The sequence below is a fragment of the Urocitellus parryii genome, chromosome 3, assembly GCF_045843805.1.
Source record: "Urocitellus parryii isolate mUroPar1 chromosome 3, mUroPar1.hap1, whole genome shotgun sequence".
NCBI classification, from domain to species: Eukaryota; Metazoa; Chordata; class Mammalia; order Rodentia; family Sciuridae; genus Urocitellus; species Urocitellus parryii.
In genome coordinates, this window is record NC_135533.1 from 218,170,918 (window position 1) to 218,189,663 (window position 18,746).

At 65.0% G+C, this 18,746-nt stretch overlaps 1 protein-coding gene across 5 annotated transcripts; it reads right to left on the bottom strand.

The window, feature by feature from the left end:
• Positions 1-1,928: 1,928 nt before the first annotated feature.
• Positions 1,929-17,961, bottom strand: Fzr1 (fizzy and cell division cycle 20 related 1). 5 transcript variants are annotated; one of them, XM_077795849.1, is made up of 15 exons: positions 17,804-17,961; positions 8,681-8,750; positions 7,579-7,683; positions 7,077-7,202; positions 6,905-6,968; positions 6,699-6,826; positions 6,097-6,179; positions 5,634-5,817; positions 5,232-5,297; positions 4,417-4,519; positions 4,145-4,329; positions 3,676-3,909; positions 3,169-3,273; positions 2,214-2,306; positions 1,929-2,136 (listed from the first exon to the last, which is right to left on the bottom strand). In XM_077795849.1, the coding sequence occupies exons 3-15, from the start codon at positions 7,645-7,647 to the stop codon at positions 2,095-2,097; spliced, it is 1,482 nt and encodes a 493-aa protein (XP_077651975.1). In that variant the 5' UTR covers positions 7,648-7,683; positions 8,681-8,750; positions 17,804-17,961; the 3' UTR covers positions 1,929-2,094. The 5 variants fall into 5 exon arrangements, with proteins under 5 accessions (XP_077651975.1, XP_026260196.1, XP_026260200.1 ...); XM_026404411.2 differs by lacking the exon at positions 8,681-8,750; XM_026404415.2 differs by lacking the exons at positions 8,681-8,750; positions 17,804-17,961 and adding an exon at positions 13,384-13,400.
• Positions 17,962-18,746: the final 785 nt, after the last annotated feature.

The window sequence follows — 18,746 nt, forward strand, 5'->3', positions numbered from 1 at the left end:
CTGGCCCTGGCCTCCCGCAGGGCCTCTCTGCACCCTCCTGGACCCGCTGGCCTTTCCCCTCTAAGGCGGCAGCCTGTGGACCAGGAGAGGCTCTGGATGCTGCTGCCCTGTGTCCCCCACCGATAGCCTCTGGCTGGCCTGGCCTCACGCCCTTCTCCCCGTCCTTCCTGCCCCTCTGGGCCCTCCACCTGGGACCTGCTGCCAAACAAGCCCAGCCCCCGGCCTCCTGTGCTGCCCTCCCCTCCCCGATGGCAGCCGCCCATCGCGGGGTGGCCCGAGGAACCCAGGATGTGCACCTGGCCCCGGCCCCACAGGACTGTGACTGTGGCTTGTCCTTGGCAGGAGTTGCTGGACCCAGTGACCCTCGTGTCCCCCAAGGGGGCCAACAGAAGGTGCCCCTGGCTCCAGGCAGGGACACAGATGCCCAGCTGGGCCTCCCCTGCACAAACCCCCAGGTGATAGGAGGACAGTGGCCTGCTGATGACCCCTCCCACAGGACCCACCGCCCACGCCTGAATCCCCCAAGTAGCAGGCCCCCTGCCTGGGCTCCGGAGGTCCCGTGGCCCCCACTCTGCCGCTGGCAACTGCTCCAGGCTGGGATCAGGCGGCTGCGGCGGCGGCGGGGGGTTTTCTTATTATTAAAAAAAAAAGGGGCTGGGGATGTGGCTCAAGTGGTAGTGCGCTCGCCTGGCATGTGTGCGGCCCGGGTTCGACCCTCAGCACCACATACCAACAAAGATGTTGTGTCCGCCGAGAACTAAAATAAATAAATAAATTCTCTCTCTCTCTCCCTCTCCTCTCTCTTTAAAAAAAAAAAAAAAAAAAAAAAAGTCAAAACCGAGACGGCGACCCTGGGAAGGCAGGCCCGGTGGACCCAGCGCTGGCCCTGCAGGGCGGAGCCTGGCTCCGGCACAGGGGGCGTCCGCAGGCGGCAGGGCGGGCCTCCCGTCCACCCCCCAGCGGGGCTGCTGACAGAACACAGAAGACGGATGCAGAGTCACAAATACATATATACACATGCACACGGCCAGCGGCCACCGCGCAGGGAGCACACCCAGCCGTGCGGCCTCCCTGGCTGCGCCAGGCCCAACCCCACCTGCCCAGGACCCATCAACGGGGACAAGGTGGCTGCTCTGGCCCACCCACACCCATCCTGCGGGCTCGGGGGCGATGAGAGCAGGGCACTGTGCCCGGGCCAGCAGGACGACGAGCAGGATCCGGCGTCGGGGGAGGCCCAGGGTGCTGCTGGTGGCCCGGGCGTCCCTGCTCCTGTCCTCTCCAGCCTCCCTGAGGCAGGCGGCCGGCGGCCGGGTGGGAAGGCCAGGAGGTGAGGTGCTGCAGATGACCGCGGCCGCCTGAGCCCTGGCCAGGCAGCCTCTGGGACCCCGCGCCCAGCAGGCACAGAAACATTCAAGTCTCGCAGGCGGAAAGACGCGGGCAGCAGGCGAGGACGGCGATGGCAGAGTGCAGCTGTCCCGAGGACGAGTCCACCCAGATGCTCTCCCGTGGACACAGGCCCGGCCGGCTCACGCCGGTGCTTGCCGACATCTCCGCTGAGGCCCTGCCGCGTGGTGGCACAGATGGCTGCAAAGACGCCCCAGTGGCTGCAGGCTTCTCGGGCCGGGCCGGGCCGAGCGGTGCAGTTCTGGCTGGACGCGTGGCCTCAGGCCTCCCTCCTGGCCAGCCCTGGCGTCCAGCTGGCAGGTCAGCACAGCAGGCAGTGGCAGCAGGCGGGCACGTGCTTCCAGGACAGCTGCGGCCCGGCGAGGCACAGATGCGGGCGGGTCCCAGAGGCGTCCATCCTGCTCCGAGCGCCGACGTCCGCACGGGGTCTCAGGGCTGCCGGGAGACTCCCGCCCTTCGGGAAGGGAGACGAAGCCCCCATCCTGAGGGTCCCTGGTCCCCGCCCCAAATACTGGTGGACATGGTTCACAATCAGGCGTTTAATTAGACTCTCCAGGGTGTCTCCAGGCCCAGCTCCCGCCCACCCGGCCGCTTCCTCCGGACTGTGTGCGGGGGACGGCAGGGTCCATGCAAACGGATGAGCAGGGGTCTCCGCCTGGACAGAGGTGTGGCATGCTCCTGCCGCTGGGTCTACCGGATCCGGGTGAAGAGGTTGAGCACCGACACGGACTCCTGCAGACACGGAGCCTGTGAGCCGCCGCCCGCTCGGACAGCCTGCGGGCCGGCCAGGCAGCCCCCACCCACCGTACCTTGGTTGAGCGGGTTTTGCTAAAGACATTCCAGAACCTCAGGGTTTCGTCTCCAGCACCAGTGACGATGGCCTCCCCATCAGGGGACATTGCCTGTGCAGAGGACAGAAACCCCTCCATGTCCTTGGGTCTTCGCAGGCAGCCCAGGGACAGAGTTGGGGGCACAAGGCTGGGAGCAGATATGGGCAGCCAGATGCCATCAGAGCCACAGGGGCAGAGCCCAGCCTTGGAGGCCAGAAGGAAGGGCAAGGGCCAGAGGCCGCGCAGGGCAGGAGCGGGGAAGAGCATCGAAACCAAAGGACGGGCAGCCGAGTGCCCAGGAGCAAGGGCACACACGTGCACAGGTGGACACGCCGCCTTAAGCACTAAACCTGGCGCAGGGCACTACGGGTGGACCTGGGCCTCGCACATGCTCAAGCAAGCGCTCTACCCACGAGCTACATCCCAGCCCAGCACAAAAACATTTTTTGCTGGAAAGAACTTGCAGAGGCCCGGAGCAATGGCCACGCCTGTCATCCCAGCTACTCGGGAGGCTGAGGCAGGAGGATCACAAGTTCGAGGTCAGCCTGGGCAACTTAGCGAGGCCCTGTCTCAAAATAAAATAAAAAGGCCCGGGCTGTAGCTCAGGGGTGGAGTGCTTGCCTAGCAGGTGCGAGGCCCTGGGTGCCAGCCCAGCGCGGCACAAACAGCGCGAGGGGGTCTGGGGAGCTGCCCTGCCCTCTGTGGCCAAAGGGCTCTGCTGTGAGACCCCAGTTACCCGACGCGGGCCGTCCCTGGCTGGCTTCTCAGGGGAAACAAAACCCGTAAAGGGGTGGAGGTGGCCGGGAGGGCCAGGTGGTGAGGCGGCTCAGCCAAGGACGTAGCAACCGTTCCCCCGTGACCTGCCACCAGAGCCAGCCTGGCCCCAGTCTCCTCCCATGGGTCCAGGAGAAGAGCCCGGAGAGGACGCACTCACCAGGTAGAGGACGCGGTAGGAGTGCCCCGTGAGCTTGGCCACCTGGGTCAGGGACGGGTACTTCCACACGAGGATCTGGTTCTGAGAGTAGCCGTGGGTGCTCACCTAGGGGAGGGCTGGGTTGGGCTCCAGGACGTGGTGGCTGCTCCTGCGCCCAGGGCTGAGGTGCCTGGAGGAGGACTGGCCTCCCGGTCGCCCCGGGGTGTGGGGGCCTCAGCAGTCAGTGGCAGGAGTCCCTCAGGACCCCCATCCCAGGGCGCTGCAGCCCCTGCCTCTGTGCCCACTGCAAACCCTCCTCCACCCATGGAAGGATGGACAGGCGTGGGTCAGTGTGCCCAGGGGACGCCAGGCTTCCTTCTCCACCCTCTCCCCACAGAGGCAGCCACGGGGCCTCCTGGCCAGCCGGCCTCTCTGACCAGTCACCCTGCTGGTCTGGCGGGGAGAGGCTCAGGCCCGGCCCGTGTCCCCGCCCCGCCCCGCCCTCCCGCCCGGTGGCCGCCCGCTCACCAGCTCGTTGGCGTGCTTGGACCAGGCCAGGTTGCACACCTGGGAGCCCGTGTCCACGCACTGCAGCGGCTGCCCCGTGAGCGTGTTCCAGAAGCGGATGCAGCGGTCAGCCGTGCCGCCTCCTGAGGCCAGCAGGCCGTGCTGGTGAGGGGACCAGGCGATGGCCTTCACGGCAGCCAGGTGCTCGGTGTACTGCTGCACAGGGCTCAGGCTCGAATGGTTCCAGACCAGCAGCTGGGGACAGTGGCTGTGTGAGCCCGGGGCACATGTCCCCAAGGCCAGCCCCTGAAAAGAGGTGGTACCTGCTCCCCAGGCCCTCCCTTGGGGGGCACCAGGGCACACCCCTGTCACCCTGCTCAAGCCAGATGGATTTCAGGAGCAGAGCCCGGCATCCTGTCCCAGTGTCCCCACAGAGCAGAGCGCGCAGCAGGTGGGCACCTAGGGCTGGGGAGTGGGCGCCGGTGCCTACCTTGTTGTCATTGCCCCCCGAGGCGAGGAGCTGGTGGTCCGTGGACCACTTGAGCCCGCACACCTCCTGCCGGTGGCCCGGTAGCCGCCGCTCTGACTGCAGGGGTGGGGAGCGGATGTCCCGCTGCAGGATCATTCGGTCCCGGCTCCCGGAGGACAGCTGGTCAGCGTTCCAGGCCAGGGCCCCTGGAGGCGGGCAAAAGGCAGAGTGGGCCTCAGCCTGGCCAGGAAGCCTGGCCCCAAGGGAGAGGGCGGAGGGCCCGGGCTCCTCACCGACACGCGCCGTGTGGCCCTCCAGCATGGACAGCTTCTTCCCCGCAGCGGCATCCCAGATCTGCACGAAGCCCTTGTGTGTGCCAACGGCCACCAGGTTCCCCTGGGAGCAACGGCAAGGGCAGAGGGCAGGGTCAGGCCCGGCCTGTGGACGGGAGCCAGCCTGGACCTGGTCGCCCAGTTCTCCTCTTTCCAGGGCCTGGGGTGGTGCCTCGGACTGCCCCTACTGTGAGTGACCTGCCGGAGGCTGGAAAGCCCCCAGAGCACCCAGGACTCGGGGTGTGACGATCGGCCCAACACGTGGGACACCTGCACTCCAACAGGGGAAATTCACAGAGAGCAGCACCTCCACGCTGAGCCCAGGCCACGGCGACGGGCGGCGTGGGGAGCAGCTGGCTGGGCCCGTGGACTCCCGGGAGGGGGAGGCACTGCTGGCAGCCTGCGGGGCACAGGGCGGCCCCTCGCGCACTGGGGGCTGCACACTGGAGCCAGCGGGGGCTGGGCAGGGCCCCGGCTTCCCCGAGACGTAAAAGCCCACACAGGCCACCTGCATTGGGCCACGGACGGCTCCACAGGAGCGGGGACCGGCGCCCCCCGCCCTGCCCTCCCTTCCAGGGCAGGGGTGTGTGCGGCCAGGGGCAGGGCAGGGTCAGGAGCTGCTGCCACCTGCACAGGGCCCTGTGGGGAGACTCTGAGCGGGGTCCCAGGGCTGCGTGTGTCTCTGTCACTCTCCACCAGGAGCCGCCCAGGTCAGGTCAGGGATGCACCCAGGGCCACTAGAGGGTTCTCCAGAGAAAGACGGGTTCTGGACTCACCCGCTCAGACCAGCCCACGGAGGTCACGGAGTCCCCTTCCACAGAGAGGTCACAGAGCCGGGTCACCTGCAACAGGAGATGGGTGAGACCACATGTCCTCTATGGCCAGGGTCTGGGAGCACCTAACCTGGAGTGGGGAGGACACAGGCCAGCACAGGCCCAAGGACAGCTGGGTGGGAGAGCGCAGAGCCGGGGCAAGGGGCCCCTGCTGCCAGGAGGCGGCCGTGGCCACAGGGTGAAGTCGTGGGTGGCGTGGGCCAAGGCAGGGCAGCTCCCCTGGGCAGAGCTCCTCCTCCGCCCTCTGCCCTGGGCTCGCCCCTGAGCAGTCCCGGCTGGTGGTGGCACCCACCCGGCCCTGCCCCAGGACTCCCCTGCTCAGAGCCGCCCGCGTCCCGGGCCCACCTGGCTGGTGCAGGCGCTCCACAGGTACACGCAGGTCCCCAGCCCCACACTGAGCACGTTCAGGGACGACCAGTCCACCAGGTTCAAGTAGAAGTCGTCCTGCAGCTCAGGGGCATCCAGGACCTTGAAGGGGATCTTGGAGATCTTGCGGGTGGGCTTCCGCGGAGACCGGAGCAACTTCTGACTGGAGACAGCCGAGACGGCCATTTGGCATCAAGCAGCCTGCACCCTGCCCGGCACAGCTGCCGACCACGCCCGCCAGCCCCGGGCCTGCTGCTGGCCACGTCCACCCTGTGGCTGAGGCGGCCCTGGACGCCTGCAGCCAGGCCCCCAGGTCGCCCTCCCTGGCTCCCGGCTGTACCCAGTGCTGTGGGTCCCTGCTGGGCTCATGCCCCAGGAAGACAGGCCCTCTTGGGAAGCCTCTGGGGCCCCCAGGGACACCCCACCCAGAGACGGGGCTGACCTCTTGTTGCTGACAGGAGACAGGGAATACGGGGACACGTCGTTGCCGTCCTCGGGGCTGGCGCGCTTGGTGCTGAGGGAATACTAGGGGGGACACAGGTGCTTAAGAACCCGACCTGCACTCGGCACCCCAGCGGGCAGGCGTCCAGGCGTGCTCTGCGACCCTGGCGCAGCCCAGCTCTGGGCGGGGCAGCCTTGCCTCTGGGCACCTGGACTGCTTTCTGCAGAGGTGCCTGGCCGGGCCTGCCTGACGCTGCTGCCCGCAGTCTCCCACCAGAGGACAAACCGGGGGGCTCTGTGCAGCGCTTCTGCAGGAGGCCCTGGCCGCCTCTGCAGGCTGCTGGCCAGGCACCAGCCACAGGGTCCCCGCGGCCGTGCGTGCTCAGGAGGTGAACGGCAGGGTGTGGCTGGGGCACCCGCAGCCCGGCCTGGCCCCCAGGAGGGGCCCCACTGACCCAGGTATTTGGAACGAAGCTTGGGACTGGTGTGGGGAAGGAACCAGAGGCCTGGACACTGTGCAGCCCCCTGCAGCCCACCCGCTGGGTCCTCAGCCTGGATGCCACGGAGGACCCAGCACCTGGCCGGGTGGCCAGCGCAGCTCACCGTGAAGAGGCCCTTCTTCTCAGGCGTGGAGGGCTGCAGCCTGCGGTCCTCGGTCTGCGGGTCCTGCACCTTCTCGATGCCAGCTCCCAGCAGCTCGTTCTTCAGCAGGGCCGAGTAGGCCAGGCCGTCTGCGGGCAGCCGCACAGTGAGGCCAGGGCCGGCAGACGCGGGCGGGCGGGCGGGCGGAGGGGCGGGCGGGGCCCTACCTTTGCCGCTGTCTGAGGTGGCGTCCTTGGCTTTGCGGTTCTGGCTGGGAGACTTGTCGTTTTCCTGCGTGGGGAGGAGAGGGAGTGGCATGGGTCTGGCGTGTCCAGCCAGAGAAGGCGGGACAGCAGGCCGGGTGGACCCTGGCGGCCTCCCTCCCCCTGGGCCACTCACATTGATCCTGTGGAAGTTCACGCTCCAGTTGGCTCCGGCGCGCGAGGGGATGAAGCGGTCCCCGTGCTTGCTGGGGGAAGACACCGGGGAGCTGGCGGGCGTCAGGGTGCGTCGCATCTCCGAGACCTGGAGAGGCAGGCGGACACTGCTTCAGCCAGACCCAGGAGCCCCGGGCCAGCCTCTGCTGCCACGGGTCCTTTCACGAAGCCTCTCAGGCTGACACGGTGGAGCCTGCTGGTGGGCCCAGGTCCACCCGTTTCAGGCCGAGGGACAGGAGGGGAGAAGCGTCCCAGAGCAGGCCTCTGCCAGGTCCAGGGACGGACAGGGGCACTGGGGTAGTCTGGTCATACCCAGGCCACCTGCCAAGGGAGCGCAAGACCAGAGTGGCCAGCAGCCTCCGCAGCGGGAGCCTGGTGAAGAATGTGCTTGGGGCCCCACGGGTCCCCAGGCCCCTGAACCCACCCCATGGAGACCCCCTGCACAGACAGGGGGCAGGACTCACACACGGCATCGTGTTCTCGTTCTGGATGACAATCTGACGGAGCAGCCGCCGCTCATAGTCCTGATCCATGGTGGGGCAGGGCACGGCCTGCACGCCAAGGTCAGCCTGAAGCGGGAAGGGCTGGAGGTCAGTCAGGGCCAGCAGCCCCCGTGGGGGTCACTAGAGGAGTAGCCAAGTGTCCAGTGCCTGTGGAACTGGCTCCCACAATTTGGGGTCCGGGAGGCCTGAGCAACACTGAATGGGGACAGACTGGCTGCCCTCCGGCTGCTCGGCGGGAACCCCCACTGGCAAGGCCCCAGGCCCCCAGGCACCGCAGACCCCCCACCCACATGCTGCCCTGGGGCATGTCTGTGCCCTCGTCCTTGCCTGCTGGGGAAGGGCTCTCTGCTCTGGAGGCCCTGAGAGCTGGCAGGGTGCAGGTGGCCCAGCAAAGACCTGCCCTGAGCAGGGTGGCCTCTGTGACCTGCCACACGGCACGGGAGCCCCAGGCCTTGGCCTGCCGTGTGCGTGTGGCGTCAGTGAGCTCCATCTCACTGCAGACATTACCAAGGGGACAGCACATGGGGTCCAGGGCCAAGACGGACCCCAACCACACGGTACCCTACAGGGGGTCCTGTGTGCACAGCCAGCCCAGGGAGGCCTCTCTGAGGGGTGATGTGCAAGCTGAGGTCAGCAGTGCACCAGCAAGGAGCCCTCCAGGGAGGGAAGTAGGGTGTGGCCTAAGGCGGGTGAGGGGCAGCGCCTGTTTTTGTAAATAAAACTTTATTGGCACACAGCTGCACATATTGCTGGGAGCCTCCATGGTGCTTCTGTGCTCAGTGACGGACATGAGAGAGCAGGTGAGGGCAGAAGTGCTCAGTGTCTGGGTGAGAAGCCTCCTGCCCGACCTGGGCGCTGCCTCTGCACAGCAGCAGATCAGGCTCAGCGACGGCCGCTTCTCCCTGGTCTGCCCACTCTGCGCCCCAGGAGCCCCTGCCTCCTCCATCCTAGCACTGCTGCTTGGTCTCCTCGGCCTGGGGCCTGGGGCGGACAGCTGGGTATGCAGAAAGTCAAAAAGCAAAGCCCCGGGCTGGGGATGTGGCTCAAGCGGTAGCGCACTTGCCTGGCATGCGTGCGGCCAGGGTTCGATCCTTAGCACCACATACCAACAAAGATGTTGTGTCCGCCAAAAACTGAAAAACAAATATTGAAATTCTCTCTCTCTCTTTAAAAAAAAGGGGGGGGGGCTGGGGTGTGGCTCAGTGGTAGAGCACCTGCCTAGCATGTGTGAGGCATTGGGTTGGATCCCCAGCACCACATAAGAAAACTAAGTAAACAAAATAAAGTTATTGTGTCCATCTACAGCTAAAAAAAAAAAAGCAAAGCCGCACTCAAGAGCCAAAAGCTCTAAAGCACAGATCCTAGCTGGCTCGGTGGCGCATATCTCGGGAGGCTGAGGCAGGAGGATCGTGAGTACAAAGCCAGCCTCAGCAACTTAGCGACCCCCACAAAAAAAAAATCCCCAAAAACAAAACCAAAAAATTCCTCCAGGAGCACCACAGTGACACCAACGCGTGGCTTTAACAACTGTGACAGACCTGAAATTCACCGTCCTGACCACTCCCGGCGCACACTCAGGTTGTGGCCAGCCATCACCACCGTCCACCTTCACAACGTCCTCCTCTTCCTAAACTGAAGCTGTCACGCTCAACGCGATGTGACCCAGTGACCGCCTAGACACACCCCGCGAGAAGGGAAATGCAGATCCAGGTGAAGACCGGCACCTGCAGCGTGGCCCACACCTCGGCTGGAGTGCCACCCAGCCATGGACAGAAAGCCCCACACATGCCGTGACCGGCACGGCACGGCTCTAAGGGCACCGTGCTCAGGGCAATGAGCCAGTGCCAAAAGGCCCAAGGCCAGGTGATGCCATCACAGGAGGTTCCCAGGGCCACCAGATCCACAGACAGGCAGGGGAGGAGGAAGACTCCTGAGGAACAGGCCACGCTGGCTCAGTGCTGCTGTGGGCACATACCCAGCTGCCTCGGCTGGTGTCTGAGGTGGAGGCGAGTCTGCACCCCCATTTCCCACGCCCTCCCCCACTGGCCTCTGACAGTGTGAATCCGGAGGCAAAGGAGCAGGGCACCCGCGCTCCTTGACGGACCCAGCAACCCCAAGGCAGAGCCCACAGCATGCAGACTGCAGCCCCCGCTCGACTGAGACCGGGTCCCATCTTGTACCCTCTGCAGGGTCTCCTAGCTGAGCCGCCCTCTTGTAGGTGAGACCACCAAGACCAAGCACGGGCACAGACTTGTGCTTGGCCCGTCACACCAAGAGCTGGGCTGGCTCCCGAGGCCTGAGCCCTGGGGTCCTCGTCCTGGTCGACATCAGTCTCCTGCTTGCTGGGAGGGGGGCTGCCAAGCTGCAGGGCCAGCCCCTCCCCCTCCAGCTAAGCCTCCTGCCCCATGACCACCGGGACGCGCTCCTGTGGCTCAATGCAATCCCGGCTTTCAGTGCACTGGACACACAGAGCAGCTGACAGCGGGTGGCGGCTCACCACCCTCCTGAGTCTCCCCACCGTGGGCAAGGCCTGCCACACCTGGATTCAGCCCTGGAGGATTCTGGACTTGTGGGAGCTGCTGCAGAACCACAGGCTGCCTCCTGTAGGCCCTAGCTCACCTGCACGGCAGGAGACGAAAGGCCAGAAGCCTCCAGAGAAGGAGCCGGGGCGTCTGCCGTGAGAGGCACCTTATCACGCAGCGTGACCAACACGGCTGGGTGTGGCTCGGGTGGAGGCCTGCCCAGTGTGCCAGGCCCTGGGTTCCACCCCCCGCCAAACCAGGAAAACTGTCCCCCTCAGAGGGGGGACCAAACTGGCAAAGGGCCTGAGCAAATCATTCTCAGAAAGACGCCTGTGCTCACCGCAGCCGCGAAGCCAAGGAGCGCCTGACCTGCAGCCGCAGAGGCGAAGGTGCCGGGGCCTGCGGGGCGCACAGCTGGCGGAGCTGAGCTTTAAGAGGGCGATCTGGTGCTCACAGGACGAGGCCACAGGGAGGCACTGTCCCTTCTAAGAACTCATCCTTGGAAACTCTGGCCGCTCGGAGCACAGGGGCAGCGCTTCGCAGGAGCCAGGCCACCGGCCTGCGGAGGGGGGAAGGACCTGGAGCAGAGGCTGGGCCTGGGGAGGGATGAGGCAGGTCAGGGGAAGGAAGTCCCAGCTAACCTGCCGCCACTTTTACTTCCTGAGTTTGGAGTCACAGGGCCGTGTCAGCTGTTCAGACCAACCCACCCCTCAGCCAGGCGGGCCAGGGTGCCAGGCTGTGCCTCGGGGCCTGCTCACTCAGGGCTGGAAGTTCACAGTGAAATGTCGGGGGAGAACCATCAGAACGAGCTGCCACCGAGAACGAGAGACCGCTGGGCTTGGACACCACGGCATCGAGGGACTCAGTACAGAGCCCAGCAGCATGAGGAATGGGCCTCCCACAGGCCTGCGGGGAGCCCCACGGGGCCAGCCCAGGGTGTGCCCCTAGGGAGGCTGCTGCCTGAGATCCCGCGTGGTGGGCCAGGACCCCTGGCTGCCAAGCCTCCCGTTGCCCGTCCCCTGCTGGTCAGGGCCACTGTGTCGCCCACCTGCTCACCAGAGTCCCCCAGAATAAAGACCAGGAGGCCTCTGCTCCACTGACACACGCGCCTTCTGTTTCCGCCCTCCCACCTGCTCCTCTGGGAGTACAACGTGAGCCAGTGACGCGCAGCCAGGGTCCACTCGGGGAGCCCTCAGCGAGGCTGTCCTGAGCCAGGGCTCCTGTGCCTGGTGGGGTGCTCTCCTGCTCACACCACGGGTCGACAGCCCCTGCGCTGCGCTTCCCAGGCCTGCCCTGCTGCTCGCCGCTGTGCCCACACTAGCCCGCCCTCCACAGCCGTGGTGCTCTAGGCTCCCCTCAGCAGGTATGCAGCAAAGGCAGCTCCCCTTCGCTGTACCCAGGAGTTCCTGCCCTGGCCACTGTGCCCCAGGGGATGCTGGGTGGTGCGGAGTGCCCCGGCATGGAGCAGGTGGAGGACAGGATGCTGCCCAGCACTCTGTAGTGCCCAGGAGACCCCACCCTGAGAACCAGACAGGTGTCCACAGGGCTGAGGACACCTTGCTCCAGGGCCAGGCCACAGCCAGATCTGCTTTTGAGACCACAGGGAGTGAGCAGGCTGGCGCTTAGGCCAGCAAGGACCAAGTGGCCTGAGGGCAGCCTGTGCCCTACTTATGTCCTTCTGCCCCCTGAAGCCAGTGTGGTCCCAGAGAGCTCTCTCCTGTATGAGAAGGGACAGGGCACCACATTTCAGTTCGGGAAGCTAGGCCACGCCCCTGCGTGGGCAGGAGCCAGGGCGCCATCTCCAGGCTCCACCTGAGGCTCCAGGGTCGGCTGGAGCAGTCAGGGCTGCTGCAGGGCTGGGCCTCCCCTGGCAGGGGCGGCACTGAGGACCTCTGCTGACCAGCAGGCATCTCCAGGAGCAGAGCAGTCTGGTCGCAGGGCCTGGGCCAAACTCTGACTCCTTCCAGTCCTGCTCATCTTGAAAAACTGGTCCCTACTCTTTTCACATTTTAAAGCTCTTGAGGAACAAAAGGAAAGGCCCGCTCCTGTAATGAGGGACCTCTGTCACCCGCATCAGCAGCTGACTGGGGTCTGGCTGTGACTGCCTCTGACATGGTTAAGCCAGTGTCCCCAAAGCACTGCAGACACAGGGCCGGGCTGTTCTCTGGGGCGGGGCCCTGGGCAGGCAGGCCATGCGGAGGCGTCCCAGGCCTCCGCCACTCCAGGCCAGGGGCTCCCCTAGGAGTGACGAGCACACATGCCCCCAGACATCACCAGTGCCTCCTGGGGCCAGAATCATCCTGGATAAGGGTGCCTCTAGCCTTCAAGAGCAGCAGCCAACCAACAGGCACTTGCAGACTGGCACCTGCCAGCCCCAAGAGCCCCGGACCAGCCTCCTGGATGCCTGTGTGACCTGGGCCTGCCCCAGCCACCAACAGACGGCAGACTCTGCATGCTCTTTCTTAATTCTGTCCCCACGAGAGTCCCGCAGACAGGCCCAGTGCTACCCTGTGACTGGGTGGGGCTGGCAGCGGGGGTGGAGGAGCCAGGCCCTGAGCTGGCACTCGCCCCTGTGCTCACCCTCTGGGCCCCAGACAAGGCCGCTCTAGGGGTCGAGACACCCAGGACTCCACAGGAAGAGAACCGCTGGGACCTCTGCAGTCGGGCTCCAGCTGGAACCATCCAATGGAAGACCAAGGTGGCAAATGGCCGAGGGCAGAGATTCAGAGGCAAAGTGCTGTATCTAGGGCATCCAGACGCAAGAACCAGGAGACCCAGCACAGTCCCAGGCATCCCCAGACTTCCAGCAGCCTCCCCAGGCGAGCCCTGCCTCCCAGGAGGTTAAGAGACCAGGCTGGGCAGCCAGGGCAGCCGGGGCCTGTGGTCTGCAGCCAGCCATCCTCTACGGGCTGGGCGAGAAGCTCCAGATAGAAAGAGCCCGCAGACGGGTAAGGCTAGGGCTCAGCGGCGGAGCGCTCAGCTGGCACATGTGAGGCACCGGGTTCCACCCTCTGCACCACACAAGAACACACACATAAGAATAAGAGTACTGGGGCTGGGGGTGTGGCTCCAGCGGTAGCACGCTCGCCTGGCATGCGTGTGGCCCGGGTTCGATCCTCAGCACCACATACAAAAAGAAGATGTTGTGTCCACCAAATACTAAAAAATAAAATGTTGAAATTCTCTCTCCATCTCTCTCTAAACAAAAAATTTAAAAAAAAATAAGAGTACTGTGTCCACTTACAGCTAAAACCCACTTCCAAAGAAAGAAGGATGGAGCCGGCAGGGCACGAGTCAGCAGCACCTACGCACACAGGAGGGGTCTCGTGAGCCGGTCTCCCCTGCCTCCTGGAGCCCTGCACAGCACGCCTGCGCCAGCATCACCGTGCCCCCCTCACCTGCTCCTCTCACCCCCTCTGGCCTCTCGGCTGCATGCTGATCAGGAGCCACTGTGCAAGCAACCGACGATGCTCCCTGCAGAGCCCAGGGCCACGGGCAACCCATGCTGTCCACCCCACGCAGCCTGGCCAGCGAACCCCTGGAGCACAGGAACCACCTTGTAACCCCCTGCCCCTCCCTCCCGTGAATCACATGCCCCGGTGACATTCTAAAGGGAAAGACCTGGGCTTTGGATAGCCAGCTCTGGCTCTGGGCCACCTCAACCCTTACAGGCCCCAAGGCTTTGGACACCTCCTGGCACCTTGGTTTCTTCTTCTCAGGTGGGGGTACCCCCTCCTGCCAGCACAGCTGTGGGACAGGGCATAAGGCCTGCGAAGCACTCAGCAGCCTGTCACAGAGGTGCCCAGGAAGCAAGTGGCAGCTAGCCACAGGCTCAATGACAGGTCCAGCCTGCTTCCTGCCCCTCTATCTGCCCAATGCAGGCAGCTGTGTGGCAGGCAGGTACCTGGAGGCCATCCTACCATCCAGTGACAGTCCCAGTGATGCCCACGCTGGGGAGGGCGCCAAGTATAGAGCAACAGGGCTCCCCGGTGGGTGGTCAGTCCCACAAGCAGGCTGCTGATGACAAGGGGCGGCGGCTGGACCAGAACTCAGCCCTGGCCGCTGACAGCTGAGCCGCACAGTGAGACCTGCCAAAGTCGGGGCCTCGGCCATGGGGGACAAGAACAGCCAGGGGCCCTTCAGACAAAGCAGCCAAGACACGGCCAAAGGCCCGGAACCCAGGAGGGCTGCAGCCAGCCTCCGGCTCCAGTGGGAACCCTCGGGGGCAGGCGCCCTCCGGGGAGGCTGTGCCCACTCATTCTCGAGCTCAGTGACTACACCCCGCCCCGCCCCAGGGAGAACTCTCGGCCCAGCAGAGCTCTCGACACTGGCTTGAGCTGCTGCCCCACCGTCCCCCCCCAGGCCACCCCGAGAGAACTGCTGCTCCAGGTAGAAAAGGGTGACGCGGGGGACCTGGAGCACCTTCTGTGGCCTTCTCGCACCACCCAGCACCCACCTGGGCTGACGTGGTGACCCCGGGTCTGCAGCAGCCCCCACAAGGCAAACACCCCCTGCTCCAGCAGCTCAGAGCATCAGTCACTCTCCCTTGTCGAGGGCCATCGCAGTGCCCACCTGCAGGTCCAAGGAAGGGCCGCAGGAAGGAACCTGGGTGCTCAGGTGGCCTTTCCATCCCGGCGTGGCAGGGCGGGGCCTGCTTGGTGACGGGCTGTCTCCACCCGCTCCAGGCCAGAACAGCCCAGACCTGACAGCCACCAGCGCCCTCAGGACTGTCTGGTGTCCTTTGGTGCAGCATCACGAAGGTGGGGAAGGCCTGGGAAGGAGAAGATGCGAGCTCGGTCCAGCCACACCTGGAGGACTACTCAGCCACCGCAGGAGCAAGATTCTGCAGCGTGGACGGGCCTCGAGGGCATGATGCTCAGGGAGGACCAGACGACAAGGTGGCGCTGTGTGACTGTCTTGGTAAGCGAGTCCAGAGACAGGAAAAGGATCTGTGGGTGCTGGGGGCCAGGGAGGGATGGGGCGACTGCTCGTGGGACAGGCTTCCCTTGGGGTGATGGTCCTAGAAGTGGACAGTGGTGACAGCCACACAGCTTGGCAAACATATAAAACCCAAACCATGCGTGTCTACTGCGAGTGGCGTGAGAACTGTGTGCACACCGCTGTCATCAGCAAAAAACTAAAAAAATAAACAAAATTTTAAAAGGGAAGTGAAGGGAACCGAAGGAGAGCCAGGTCAGGGAACAGACACGGCTCGCTCCAGAGACCACCCTGAGGGGGTGCGGCCAGCGAGCATGACTACCTGACGGCCGGATGGGGCACTGCAGGGGAGGCCACCTGGGTCTCCTTCCCCAGGTGAAGAGACCAGGTCATTAGGGCAGGAATGCCCATGTGGGGGGCCTCTGGCTCTGGGCTTGCCCCGGCCCTCACCACAGCACACCCTGTCCAGGTCCCCAGGGCAGGTTCTGCAGGGCAAAAGGGAGGTGTGCGCAGGATAGTCAGGGGTCGCTCTGGCAAGCAGGAGGTCAGTAGGAACCCCAGGGAGTTGCTGGGGACAGAAAAGGAGGGAGGCCACATGAGCCCTATGAGCCCTCCACTCACCCCAGTATGTGCTTGGGCACTGCGCCTGCTCAGGACACAGCCCCACTGGGGACGGAGTGGAGACCAGACAGTCACGCCACAGGCTCCATCTGGACTCCCTGTGGGGCCTCCCCCAGCACTGTGGGCACAGTGCTGGGTCATTCTTGGGGGTGCAGTGTTCTGGGCACTGCAGGGTGCTAAGCAGAGTCCCTGGCTCCCACCCACTTCATCCCAGGACCCCTTGTCCAGTTCAGACAAGCACAGGTAACTCCCCGAACTGGCTCAACTCTAACAGAAGGCAGATGAGGGCGCTGTGGGCCTCAGTTCCCAAAATCCAAGTCCCTTTCCCAGGAGCCCCAGAATCAGCCCACCAAGCAGAGTGGCTTTGGATATTCATCCCTCTAAATAACCCAGAGGGAAAGGCCAACGAACCCCTCTAGGCCCCCAAACCTGGATGTGTCCCATACACAAAGCCCAACCCACCAAGAGCCCCAGTGACTGGTAAACAGCGTGACATTTCCTGCTGAAATAGAGACAGTGGTTTGAGCAGCTACACAGAACCCCCTTGGAAGCCCTCCCAGGCTTCTCCACTGCCTCTGGGTACTCCTGTCCCTACCCCCAAACAATCACTACCCCCTCGCCCACACGGGTCCCCAGGTTTCACTGAGGAACAGTCACAGGAGCGACCAGCACACACTGCTGAGAAACTGCCACCAGCCAAGAGTCACCCTGGGAGCAGGAGTGAAGACCACAGCTCAGTTCTCTGGGGGAGCCTGTGCCTTACAAAACCCTGGCAGCCCAGCTGCTCCCCCCGTGGCACCCGGCACACCTGCAACAACCCAGCACTACCAAAGCGACACGGGCCCAGTGGCTCCTAAGAAATTCTGCATGATTAACAGCCTTGGATACCTTCTGGAAGCACCCTGCTCCTCTAGCGTAGCCCTCAGGGGCCATCAGCCATGAGCCTCCAGTGGGGGTGCATCAAGCCCCCACCCACAAGACATACCTCCCGACCTCCCTCACTTCAAAGTCTGTCCTCCAGGACCCAGGCCCAGGGGGCAGTGTGTGTTCTGCCTGGATGAGTTTCCATTAGGCAAATCGCCCTCATTCAAAGTTGGGTGAGAAGGTGGGGGGTGCAGCCTCCCCAGCCAGAGGGTGAGGTCATCAGTGGACTAGGGTGGGGGGATCTGCTTCCCAGCCAGAGAAGTGCCCTGATTCAGGGCATGAGTTTTGGGTGCAGAAATCAGGGAAAAACCAAACAGGTTTAGGCATCTGAAGTGGGTGGGTCTCAGGCTTTCGGTCAGGGACAGGTCTTGAAGGGGGTGGTCCATGGGCTTTAGCTGGGGAAAGGGCTGGGAGTGGGGGGCATGCAGGAGGTCCGAGGTGGCCAGGCAGGATGCAGGTTCAGATGGGGGACTGGGCAGAGATAGGCTGCCTCTGGTTGGGGTAGGGTCACTGCTGAAATGGGAAAGTCAGGTGCTGAGGGGTCACTGACGTTGGCCGCGGGGCTCGGAGGGTGGGGGATGAGAAATCCGAAGGGACGGGTGGGATGGGGACACGAAAGCATTCAAACTTTGTCCCCTGGGTAATTTTGTGTCCCTGTGGAGACCAGGGTCCCAGCACCCCAGAGCCGGGTCGTTTCCGGGTCTCCTGCTGTTTTTCATTGCGGGAGGGCGTCGCGGCAGGCTCCGCCGCGGGGTGGGCGGTTTAAAAGGGAAGCGACAGGGCTGGGAGGGTCGGCGGGTGACAGGCCGGAGAGCGCGACCGGCCAGGAGGGCGTGGGGCTGCCGGGGGAGAGGCCGGGCAGGACGGGACCCGCGGCTCCGGGGCGGCGCTCGGCCTGACACTTGCGGCGCTGCCCGCGGGGACAGCGAGGTCCGTCCTGCAGGTGCCGCCGGGGGCCGCCCAGGGCTGAGCGGCGGGCGCTCGGCTCGGGGCTGGGACCGCGGTGGGATGCTGAGGTCACCGGCCCGGCGCACCTGGGGGGCGACTAGGGCGCCGAGCTCCTGCAGGGGCCCGAGCTGCGCAGGGGTGGCGGCCCGGGGGTCCGCCGCGTTTGGGGGTCGCGGCCGACCCCACCGCCGCCTGGAGCCCGGGGGGCGGGTCCCCCCACCCGGCCGCCTCACCTGGCTCGCTCCCTTCGCCCGCTGGCTCCCGCCGGCCCCGCCTCTCCCGGCGCCGTGCCGCACCCGCCTCCGGCCCCCGCAGCTCCGCCAGGCCCGGCCGCGGCCGCCGCTGACGGGTTCCCGGGCTCCGCGGTGCCTAATATGGCGGCGCTCGCTGCTCCGCGGCCTCCCGGCTCCCTCCCTCCGCCGCGCGCGCCCGCCCTGCCGCGCGCGCCCCCGCGCGGCCGCCCCGCCCCCACGCCGGCGCGCTGCGTGCTGCCGCCCCGCCCTCAACCTGCCACGCCACGCCCACCCCGCGAGGCTGCGCCTGCGCGCGTGGAGCATCTCGGGAGGACGTGACGTCCCTCGCTATTCGAATCAATACAGGAAGCGAGGCGCCACGCGTTGCCAAGGGCAACCGCGGCCGGAGGAGGCGGGCGGAGAGCTGAGTCTGCGCGGAGAAGGGGAAAAAGGTCTCTGCTTAGTGGAGGGCGTGGCTCCTATTACGGGACGGTTGCAGAATTGGACCCCCAGTGGTGGACCCACAAATGGTAGACCGCAGAGGCAGGCTTACACCTTCGTGAGGCGGTCACGCCGCGTAATAAGGCAGAGGGGACCCACCACCAAGAAACTCACTGCCGAGACCGTCATTCAACAAGCGCTTTGCTCCCACGAAGTGTCCTCCCAGCCCTCATCCAACAGCAGGAGCAACCCGATGGAGAGCCCTGGCCGTCGAAACAACAAGAGCATTTTAAAAATCCCTGCACAAAAAAATGGGCAAAGGTTGGACCTGGGGTGTGGGTCAGTGTGGAGCCCTTTCCTAGCATTCTCCAGACCCTAGGTTCCATCCCCAGCACCGCATAAAATAGCCGGGTTGGGGAGCAAGGATCTGAATAGACAGTTCTCCAAAGAGGTCATGCAAATGAACAACACGTGCATGTAAAGATGCTCAGCACCTTCAGTC

Coding starts and splice junctions, on each gene's coding strand:
- Fzr1 (XM_026404411.2), bottom strand. CDS start 7,647: ATGGATCAGGACTATGAGCGGCGGCTGCTCCGTCAGATTGTCATCCAG. Junction 5,818..6,096: donor TCTCCTGTCAGCAACAAGAG/GTCAGCCCCGTC, acceptor GGCTGTCTCCAG/TCAGAAGTTGCTCCGGTCTC. Junction 4,330..4,416: donor GGGCCACACGGCGCGTGTCG/GTGAGGAGCCCG, acceptor GCCCGCCTCCAG/GGGCCCTGGCCTGGAACGCT.